The 11143-nt window shown below is 40.2% G+C and overlaps 1 protein-coding gene across 2 annotated transcripts in view; it reads right to left on the bottom strand.

The window, feature by feature from the left end:
- Nucleotides 1-4398: 4398 nt before the first annotated feature.
- LOC144994347 (protein FAM13A-like) overlaps nucleotides 4399-11143 on the bottom strand; it is a 51637-nt gene continuing 44892 nt past the window's right edge. Inside the window, exons 17-26 of one of the 2 annotated variants that reach the window (XM_078951972.1) lie at nucleotides 10310-10523; nucleotides 10090-10231; nucleotides 9907-9988; nucleotides 9632-9837; nucleotides 9438-9521; nucleotides 8149-8244; nucleotides 7639-7722; nucleotides 6857-7044; nucleotides 5705-5806; nucleotides 4399-5388 (exon numbers count right to left, since the gene is read on the bottom strand). In XM_078951972.1, the coding sequence (XP_078808098.1) occupies nucleotides 5265-5388; nucleotides 5705-5806; nucleotides 6857-7044; nucleotides 7639-7722; nucleotides 8149-8244; nucleotides 9438-9521; nucleotides 9632-9837; nucleotides 9907-9988; nucleotides 10090-10231; nucleotides 10310-10523 (1322 nt within the window). In that variant the 3' untranslated portion in view covers nucleotides 4399-5264. The remainder of the gene's footprint in view (nucleotides 5389-5704; nucleotides 5807-6856; nucleotides 7045-7638; nucleotides 7723-8148; nucleotides 8245-9437; nucleotides 9522-9631; nucleotides 9838-9906; nucleotides 9989-10089; nucleotides 10232-10309; nucleotides 10524-11143) is intronic. The other variant, XM_078951975.1, reaches the window with a different exon arrangement.

The following is an 11143-nucleotide window of genomic DNA, read 5'->3' as shown; positions in this document are numbered from 1 at the left end:
TTAAATTCTATTTTTCACCTTAACATTTTATGTTGATATATTGAAATAATATATTTCTTTTTATTATTTTAAATTATTTTAATAAAATGATTCTATTTTGGCACAAGGTGTGGTTTGAACCCCCCACCCCTTTTGATCATTTGAAACCCAGACACCAGCACGTCATCTCTGCCAGACTTTCAGAAAGGCTGAGTGAGTTTCTGGCTGGCAGGGTGACGCGGGGTGAAGCCGATCTCCAATCGCTCATTCCCTTTGTCAGCTGTGGCTAAAACGGAGCAGCTGACGTATTAATCCCTCATTCAACAGTGTTGCCTTCAACAGGGAAGCTAGTGGTAAAAACATAAAGCAGGCTTTTTAAAGCAACCGGATATTGGGTGAAGACACTTAACCCTGCATTGACTTTCTTTTTTTTCCTTCTTTTTTTGTGTTAATATAGGGATTTGCTGAACTGCTTTACCTAATATTAAATTATTTAATCCCATGAGATTCAAGGGATTAAACTGGAGGAAAAATGGCACACGGCTTGTTTAGAATCCTCTAACAACAGTTTTACACCCTGCAGGTCTGTCGCTCATCTGCAGGTCTTAACATCTAAAATGGTTTGTGCTTCTTTTCAACACTTTGATATGCTTCAAAATCCAAAAATAAACAACAACTCTTTATTCTCACCAAAATTATTTATTTAGTTTATAATTTATCTCTCTTTGTTTATAATTTATCTCTCTTTGGAGGCAAAAAGAGTTTGTGTCAAATGACTGATTCCATCATTTTTTTTAGTTTTAAAACCATTAAACTCTCCTTTGTTTGTGTTAACAGTCTGTTTTATGAGCCAGATTCAGATTAAGTGTTTTTAAAGGCCGGGCAAACACAAATTAAATTTAAATCGTGTGTTTTCTGCTATTTAATAGCTGTATCTTTATTTGTTGCATATAAATTTAATTTGAGAAAAAAAACACATGTAAAGTGTTATCAATAGAAATTTTGATATCAGAGGTCTGTAAACATCCAACATAACCTAGATTGTCCATTCTACTAAAAAAAAAACAAAGTAACTTTTTTAAAATGTCAGTAAGGAAACCAAATTTTCCTTTTCTTTAAGATTTCATGGAGCCAGGTCACCGGCTTTTTAAATATTTTTCGAAGGAAAAACCTAATGAATATGATCATTTTACGAAGACTATTTATCAACCCATTGTATTCTGATGGTAGAAACTTAGATGGTTTATAAAAAATGAATTACGATAATTTATTTCAGACAAATATGCGTTCAAACGAAATGCATTGTGGTCTATATTTGCCAATCTAGTGAGAATTGATGCACACTGGTTTTTCGCCGAGACTTCTGGGAAATTTCGAGGGCACTGGATTTTGGTATAAGTGGTTAAGAAATGAATGTGGAGCCTACAAAAGGAGAAAGTTTTGAAACAATACCTTTTGAGTTTTCTTTCTGTGTCAAGATGAATAATCGTATATTTTCCCTTAAATTTGAATGGAACTTTTCCTTAAAACGCATTTTCAAAGCTCATTTTAAAATAACCTGTGACTGGCATCAGAATGCCGATACTTCTCTAGTTTCTGCATCTCTTTCTAAACTCATTCAGCTCAACTAGCCGTTTCCTCCAGTTCCCTGTACATTTATGTATCTATTCTGTTGAAAAGAAGCAAAAAACATAGTTTATGTCCCAAAAGTGTAATTAAAGGGAAACATAATCAAATCCTAGCTTCAGTATTTGTTAATTGTGTCCATATTACCGAAGTGATTGAAATGTAAAATTCAAAAGCTGCATATTCTGACTGTGTAAGTGAGCAGATTTATAAAAACTTGATGATGGTTTTTCTGTAACTTTTCCTCCTTATATTTTTTCTTTTTTTTTTTTACCCCCCTGCAGTTAAACCTTTACTCCAAAATGTCGTTTGTTTGTTAAGTATATGAAATGGTCTTGCATATACACACATACATATATTTTTTTATACTTTCCTACATACCAGATGTGTTCAAGCGGTTCAGACTTGATCCATTCAGCAATAACCAATCCGAAGCAGGCATTTCTGCAAGGTATTTTTGGACACTGCTTCCAATAGCTTGACTCAATATTGCATGTACACAAGCACACACACACACACATGTGTTCAATCTTTTTTTTATTTTGTATTCTAATTAAGGCTAATATCTCTGGCAGACTTTAGTCCTATGCAATTTTTTTGTGCTGTTGTGATTTTTTTGCTCTTATAATGTGATCCAGAAGATGTGATTCTTGGGATGTTTGTCTGCAAGTTACATTAAACTCTGTTCCAGCCTAAATTTTAAATAAAAGACTGAAAAAAAAAGCTTTCTGCCTCTTTGTTTCATGATTTCTAGGGAAAGCTCTGTGCTGGTTCTGGCTTTGAAACCTACTTTGGACTGGCAGCTGCACACGAACCATTAAGTAAAAAGCTGGTTCCAAGCCTGAAAAGCTGATTCATCCAGGACCTGTGACCTCAGGTGGGACATACATCATCTAGCCACATTGATCCTGCCTAAATTTGAACACTGGCTTACATCCTAGAAAGCAGGAAGATTCTGACCCCCCCCCCCCCCCCCCCCCCCCCCCCCCCCACACACACACGTGTCCGTTGTATTTTTGAGTTTGTGTATATATATTATATATAGCTATAATAAAAAAAAATAACCTAAAAGTTTTAGCAATGTCACGACAAAAAATGACCCCATGTTAGAATTCTAAACTAACAATAAAAATCTTTTTTTGATTATTTTTTGCACGATTTTACAAAAACGTAAAAATTTATGAGAATATTTTAAAATAAAGTTGTTTTTAATTTTATTGCATTTTTTTAAACACAGTAAAGATAAGATAAGGTAAGATAGGACTTAATTGATCCGCGGAGGGAAATGAATTTGTTAAAGCAGCCAAACAAGAAATATAACATTTAGAAAAACAAATAGCAAGAGTAAGAAAAACAATATTAGTGAAAAATAGTAGTTAAAGTACACGTCATAAATAAACAAGTAAATACTTCAGCAGTTAACCATAATACAATATTCTGGTGATGAAGTATGTGAACTGCTACTTAGTTTTTGTAACCCTAGTGCTATCCACTTTAACGTTGGGAGTTGGGTCATCTAGACCCACTAGACAGTGCTCTGAACCTTTTTTCTTCAATGATTTGTGATCTTCACTGGTGTCCATGGATAACATGAAATCTTTCCACCTTTGTCATGGTAGGGAGAACACATCAAAGTAAGGGTGGGGTCATATAAGATAGCACAAAAACAATCGTATCATTCTGACTGCCAGCCATACACATTTGTCTTCTGTAGAGGACATTTCTGACCCAAACATCTCCCAGCCACTGCATACTACTGAGTTAACTCTTTATTGTATCTACAGAGGACATTTGGGGCTTTTCAATGATATCAAATGTGAATGGGTGGGGCTCTGGGAATTGTAGTTTTTAGTGGATTAACAGAAATTTTGACTTGAATTTTTTTTTTTCCTCTGGTAGTCTGGTGGACATCTTTGTCATCTTTAGTTTTTATTTCTGTCTTTCCTGAGATAATCATGACAGAGGTACAACAGCATTTCATGCAACTCCTTTTCACGCTGTATCTGAACTCAGTTTAACCTGTTTTTCTGCATAAACGTCAGTGTTTCTTGATCATTGAGGCTTTTCCTGCTTTGTGACCTGCAGTGTCAGTCACTGATCAGGGGTCAGTCAGGTCTCCGGAGATTTGCTTTTGTAGAAGTGACTCTTCAATGGCTGCAGGAAATGGGAGTCCTCAAAAGCAAAGAGGAAAGGCTTCTCTGCTCCTTTAGATTGTCCTGTGAGTTACGTTTACACAATGCGGGGAAGTCAGTGTTTTTCCTTATGTTCTATACAGTATGAATGTTTGTATTATCCTAAAATAGGCTGAAGACAAAGAAAATCTTTTTTTAATCAGGTTTGTTTTGGTAGGTACTTTTTAGTTACGTACAATTACAATTAATTATTTGGAGTCAAAAGCCCTTTTTGCTCAGTTATATTCCCGTCGTTTGTTTAGTAATAAACTGTAAAGTATTTGGTATGATTTAACCCTTGTGCTATCTTAGATGACCCCACCCTTACATTGACGTGTTCTCCCTACCATGACAAAGGTGGATAAAGGTGGAAAGATTTCATGTAATCCATGGACACCAGTGAAGATCACAAATCATTGAAGAAAAAAGGTTCAGAGCACCGTCTAGTGGGTCTAGATGACCCAACTCCCAATGGTAAAGTGCCTAGGATAGCACAAGGAATCCTGGACATTTTGATTTTTATCATAAGATCTTCTGGATTTTTCTTTTAAAAGTTTGGATCTCACCAATTTCCTGTCTCTAAAATCTAATCCTAAAAAAAAGAGAAAACAAAGGCAAACAATGTCAGTAAAAATAGGATTTCATTTATTATGTACAAAATCCAATTTATGTACTAAAATGTACACACTCGAGGTTTCATTCGGCCTGGCCAGTGTTTACATGAAGTGAAAAAAAAATTCATGCTGATAATCATCCACTTTGGAGAAAAAAAAAACGAGTATTCGCTCACAGAAATGTAAACATAAGAGGTGATCAGTATTTACAAACGACCAATCGAACTCTGAAGGCGATGACAGATGCACCATTTTTCCTCTACCGTCGCGTCAGACCAGAGACCTACTAATAGCTTATTGGACATGAAGTGAAGATGGAAACATGTTTGGAGCAAAAGTGCGCAGAGGCAATCCTCCCACCGAAACTTCTGATCTGCTGTTTGCATCCAAACTTTTGGGGTCGCAGTGAGACGGGGGGCCATTGTGACGAAGCACAGAAAGCCGTTTGTTAAATGAAAGCATTGAAGCTGACACACAAAAGTAACGTCTCCCTTAGAAAAAATACACATAAATACACAAATTCTGCACAAAATTCTTCAATAACTTTTTAACTATGCTTTAAATTTTTTCTTTTTTCTTTAGAGATTTCTACAGTTAAAACAGGAGAAAAATACAATTTGTTACTTTCAAGATGTAAGGAATAAGTTAATCATTCATTTAATATAAAACGGATTAATTGTGCGCGTCTGGGTTTGAAGGAACATCCATCTGAAGGCAAAAGAGGACTTCAGGTGAAGTCAGGTGGGCAGTAACAGGTGGGCTGCTCCCAGAGCAGCTTGACATGAAGGAATGCCTCTCCTTAAGAAAGATGTGTTTCATCGTGTCGCTAGACGTGGAGCACTAGTCTTTTTATAGTCCTGCTTTTTTTCTTTTTTTAGATGAATTTAGCAGCGTCTCTTTTGCTGATGAGAACTTCCAGCAGCCGCAGTTTGGCTTTGATGTGTTTGTATTCGTGGTACTCTACTGCGAGCGGTGAGCGATCCTCCTTTTGAACAGTTCTGAAATTTGAAAAAGGAAAGAAAAGAAGAAAAAAAACTGTGAGTTATATTATATCAGAGTTTTTTTTTTGAACCCACTCCGATTAAAAATGTTGGTTTTTTTAACTTGTTTTTGTAGCATTTTTCTTATGATGGAGCTTAAAATTGCATTTCTGAATATTTCTTTATCCAAATCCTGAATAATAATAATGTCCTAGGAGATAGTTTCCTAGGACATAGTATTTCTTTATCGTAATTAAAAGACCCCTGGGAATGCAAATCAAAAGTTGATCAGAGTGGGACTTTAAATTTTTCACAGTTGAAGTCTTCTCCATACCTTCCGTTTTGTCGAAAGAACTGGTCCTCGAACTCTTTGAGGTTCTTGCGGATCCTCTTTTTCTCTTCTTTTGCCTCCTGAAGCTGCTCAACGAGTTCCTGCCTGCGATAGAGAGGAGCTGTGTTTAAGCCTCTTGCACTAATTGATTCTGCTGACACCAAAACCCTTTAAGGGAAACTCTCTTATACTATTAAAAGAAACTACAAAGATCTTAAAGGCTTGAAGAGCTTAATACTAATTAATTTAGCAAAGAGACGTGACACAGTATCAGGACTCAGATTGGTGCTTAAACTAGGAGTCTGTAACCTGAGTACCTGCAGCCATGAGAGCCTTCGTTGTGGCTTTTTAGCATTAAAGAAAAATGCCAACGATTTGAATAAATGATAGATTTTTCACTTAAGTTTTGTAATTTATGTATAGATCTTGAAACGAAGGTGACTTTTAAACCACTGCTGCCTTTACACTAAATCAAGAAGCATTGAGATCTGTACCATTCCTCTGAAATGCAAACATGTCAGATAACAAATCAAATAAATAGTAAAAAGGTTTGATTTTTCTGTGGTTTAAACTTAAACTCATATTCTGACTTTAAGTCTAATTGCCGTTCAGAGACAAAGTTCTTAAGATATAATTGGAGCAGGATCTTATTTGACACAGAATGCATTTTATTTTGAAAGGAACTTGTATGTGCAATTGTTGAAAGTTATATAACACTAATAAAATACTGTTATAATTCAATTATTGTAGTTTCTAAAGCTACATTTATTAAATAAATGGCTTGATAGCCAAAATGTTTTAAATATTTTAAATTTAAATTTAAGTATTTTTCTAAACACTAAAGTGGGACTTGGTGGCTCTTGCTGGATTTTGGTCTGAAATAGGACCAAATGGATCCTTTGGCGCTTAAGGGTGCAGACTCCTTTGAGGATGAAATATAATTAAAAAATAAAAAGCTTAAAAAATGAGCGAAGAAGATGCTCAACCAAAGGTCGGGGCAATTCTAAAAATTCCCAAATACTGTTTTCTTGATTCTCTGTCATAAATCAAAAGCTAAAAACATGTTTTCTTTTTTTTTTTTTAAATGGTAAAATAGCAGCTGATTCACCCCCCCCCCCCCCCCCCCCCCAAATGCCATGTATTTCTTGCCCTTACATGGTAGCGGAGTGCAGGTTGGACAGCCTCATGTCTGTTGTTTTCTCGAGGTCATCCACAGGCGAAACAAACCCGTCCACCTCCTCGTCCATGTGGTCCAGGATGCTGAGCATGCTGAGGTCGCTCTCCACCGTCATTTTGAACTGAGTCCGGGTGTCGCCATCGTCCTCCGAGCCATCTTCCTCTTCCTGCAAAGACAAGTCGGTGGGGCGTTGAAGGGATCAGATGCCAGCCGAGGGTGCATGAACACACCGAGGAGCTGCTCTCCGGGCTCAAACACTGCAGTGTGAAGGAGTCCCTACAGTGTTAGTCTGCAGCAGTTGGGAGTCCAATTCAATCCGACTGGCCCCGTTTGTGAGTCACGGAGGTTGTTTTCTGGACAAGTACCTCATGATTTCTGCGCCTGCCAGTAAATTTAGCCGAAATGGCCTGAAGTTCATCATCTGGAAAGCTTGCAGAGCTGAACTAGCAGCATTACCGAACGCAGAGGCGGAAACCTTGAGGGCGGGGGTTTAGTGTGCATGGAAAGAGGCAAGTTTTAGACGTGAAGATGTGATCCTAAATAATTGACTTCTGATTGATTTCTGAGCAAATCTAGTGAATCACAACAAGCATCAGCTACTGATTCGAACATCTGGACAGATGCTGGTGGCAGGAAACAGGCGGCTGCCCAATCAACAGACAGCGATCATTAGAGGTGAGAGGGGGGGGTGCTAGTAAATCAAGGGGGTTGAGGTGGGATTGGAGGACAGCAGGGCGCTGAAGCTGCAGCAGCTCTTCACCTTGATATCATCGAAGAAGAGTGCGGTTTCACCCTCAATTATGGGCTGAAGGAGGGGACCTCTGCGCTTGCTGGAGGGAGAACCCTGTGGTGACGGTCAAGAAGGAGGAGTTAACTACACTGAGACGCTCACCGAGGCTTATTTATAGCAAAACCACAAGAAAGCCACATGTGGCTCCTTCTCTTCTTCTCTTTGTGAACACCTTCTCAAAACTTAGTTTGCTCATTTTCTCCATGCATCAATCAAAACACTAAAATATATCAAATTTATATAAACATAATAAAATAATAGCTGTGAATTTTTGTTAGCTTTTTTTTTTTTGAGTCTAATAAAGTTGATCCGTGCATAAATAAATCTGCATGCTAATCTTTGGCTGTGGGTCCCGTCTGCATAGTAAGGATTAGAGTTGTATATTATATAAGTCTTTAATGCAGATCATGACTTGCATAATGATAAAGAACAAACAAAAATCATAATGTCAGTGTTTTTACATTCACGTGTGACACTTACAATGACGGGGATGGTGGTGGCTCTGCACAGGATCTGCTTCACCAGGCGGTATCTGTCGTACAGAGGCTTCATGATCTGCCGCTCGCTTTTGGTCACCTGATGGAGGAGCAGAAACAGCCAGGGCTTAAGCGATTTACCGACATATTTTCCTTTTTATCACCTGTTTGCTCGCAGACTATAAGCTAGACACAGGGCTAGCATTAAAGTCCAGTCTTCTACTGATGTATTGTAAACGTGTTCCCAGTGGTGTGTTTATTGTGATAACGATGTTTTGGGGCAAAATCCAAAAACCTGTGTCATTTTCTAAGACATGGTTTCTGCAGAGTGGCAGTAGTTTATTAGAAATTCACTTCTGAGTTGTATTTCTTCCTCTTTCGGCTTCTCCCATCAGGGGTCGCCACAGCGAACAAGTCGCATGGTAAACTTGGCAATGTTTTACGCCGGATGCCCTTCCTGACGCAACCTTCTCAAACCGGGCTTGGAACCGGCACAGGGGTAGAGAAGGGAACAGGGTGCAGCCCGGAATCGAACCCTGGTTTCACGGACGGAAGGCGCCGCAAACCAGCACGAGCTAAACCGGCTCCCCACTTCTGAGTTGTATTTACCAGGTATTATCAGTTTACACTCTTTCCTGCTAGCTTACAGCCCCTCACACCCCAACCTAACATTAACACTGTAACAACAATGGAGAGCAATGTAGGAGCCATCCAGCTGCATCAAATAGTAGCGCTTACGTCACCCTTACGGGCTTTTTCCAATGGCATTTTGTCGTCTGCTCCTGATTCACAACGATTTGAATAAAGAAATTCTCAGAAATTCAGCTTTAAGCTTGATTTTGAGAAAAATGCCACAAGAACATGTTAAAAGCACCATTTTTATCACAGTGGGTCTTTAAAGAAAACGACAGCTGCTGCACTGCGCCCCTCTGCAACCCGGCCGCTCTTTGTTTAGACAATGGAGGTCATTCAACACAATCCAGTGGAGGTCACTGTGTGAGGAATGAGCAGAGCAGAGGGGTCAGCTGCAACCAGGGGGATTCAGGACAGCCAAGTTTGGTCCCCACAGTTTATTTTGATTATCTTTTTACAAAAGGCTAAACTCCAATGTTCATAAATGAAACTACATCGGTCCAGACGCCTTGCTAACAGGGATGTTTGTAAACTCGCAGGCTTTTTTTTCTGCCTCGACACATATAGGTCTTAATCCCCTGAGGGATGTCGGCTGGCAGGAGATGAGAGTCATGACGTGAGAACGGGTTTGTTTACATGTGGAGGCGGAAGAGGACTTACCGGTCGGCCGTGTATGCTCTCGTAGTAAAGAAGAGCTTTCTGCAGGGCGACTTTCTCCAATCCGATTTGGTCACGTGTCATGTCCTGTCAGCAGAGGAACTGAGTCAACACATTTGATGGCATTTGGTGTTGCAACACAACGTGTGGCGTGAAGTCAAGAGGCCTTTACAGAGTTGCATTTAGGGAGTTTTTACCTTGATGTCTTCAGGGCGGTTCACCTCCGCCCTTTTCTCCTGCAGCTTCTTCTCAATAGACTCCAGCGTGCTCTCCACCGGCGGCTTCGGTGCCTTCTCCTGCTGGGACTTCCTGTCGAGCTGCGAGCCGAAGCTCTTGGGCAGTGTGTTACTGCGCTGGCGTGTCACGGGAGGAAGATCCTCCTCCGACTTCATCAGCTTTTGTTCTGGAGAAAACAGCTTGAGTTATGGTTGGTTTGAGTCCATGGCTCGTGCTGAGGGGTCATGGGACTCACCTTTTAGCTCTTTACGGAGCCGAGCTAGTTCGTTGACCCATCGGAGCACCTCTGGGTTTCCAACTTTATCACTGTGGGATGGCTGCAAGGAAAGGAAGATGCGTCATGAAAGCGACTGCTGCACATCCCACAGTACCTTCAAGGAAAGTGGGAGCTTTGTGATCATTGTTAGTGATTACCTACCCTGTATTTACGGTCCTCCGCAAACCTATCCTCAAACCGCTGGATCTTCTTCTTTAGTATGTGAATTCTCTTTGTGAGCTGGGCAGAGGTCAGTTCCTCCCGGTCGTCCTCTCCAGAGCCCAGAGACGAACTCCTTCTGCGGCTAGACATGGATGAACCGCGCCGTAAGCACTCGCCATTCCCCATAACAACGGCAACGCACACAACTTCACCCTCCTACCTGACAAACGAGTGTGCGTTTGGCGGGGAGGGGGGCACTTCCGTGTCATCCAGGTACTGATGGCTGTGCTCGTAGGCGTAAAAACGAGGGGATACCATGGGGTCGCTGTCCTCCTCCAGGAGCTGGCGGATCAGACGGCCCCCGGCGTGAGGCGAGAGCCGAGCCTCTTCGCGATCCATGCTCTCTCTGTGTAGCGAGTACGCTGGAGCGGGTTCTACGGCGACACGCAAAACAAATCCACAGGATAGTCACACATTTTGTTAATCCTAGTGGGCAGATTCTTTTCAGTGAAACTCTTAATAAAATTTAAGGTTATTCATGACTTCAAAGAAGAAAAAGTAAACCACCACGATCATCAGCCCTGCAGTGTGAGAGCATTTAAATGACTTTTTAAATTTTTTCTCAAAAGTACATTTAATTCAGAGTCAAAGGATAAAAACCTTCTTTGAACAGATCTTGTTTTTACAACACGCCCCCACCTCCTGCCTTTCTGCTCATCTCCTAGTTACAGTCTCTGCTGATAATTATGTCTGTAGGAAATAACCACGAAGAAAGCCCTGACGATCCCTGGACTATTACTGAAGCCAGGATCTCTGCGGGATAATGTCAGGGAGTGATCCCTGTTGTGAAGCGTTGTAATAAGCCTGTTTTTTTTAAAAACATTTGTCTGTTTCCACGCTGAGTGGTGACAAAACAAGAGAGAAGACAGCTGGGTTGTTCATCTAAAAAAAAAAGAGGAAAACTGTTCCAAAAGCTCGGCGTGACTTCTTTTGTGAGAGTTGTGACAAAAAACACACATGGAAGATCTTGTGTCGGAATACAATGATCCGTTGT

This window comes from Oryzias latipes, chromosome 1, assembly GCF_053564925.1.
Source record: "Oryzias latipes strain Hd-rR chromosome 1, Olatipes_Hd-rR_3.1".
NCBI classification, from domain to species: Eukaryota; Metazoa; Chordata; class Actinopteri; order Beloniformes; family Adrianichthyidae; genus Oryzias; species Oryzias latipes.
Note: the sequence above shows the minus strand (reverse complement) of the source record. Positions and strands in the feature narration are given on the sequence as shown.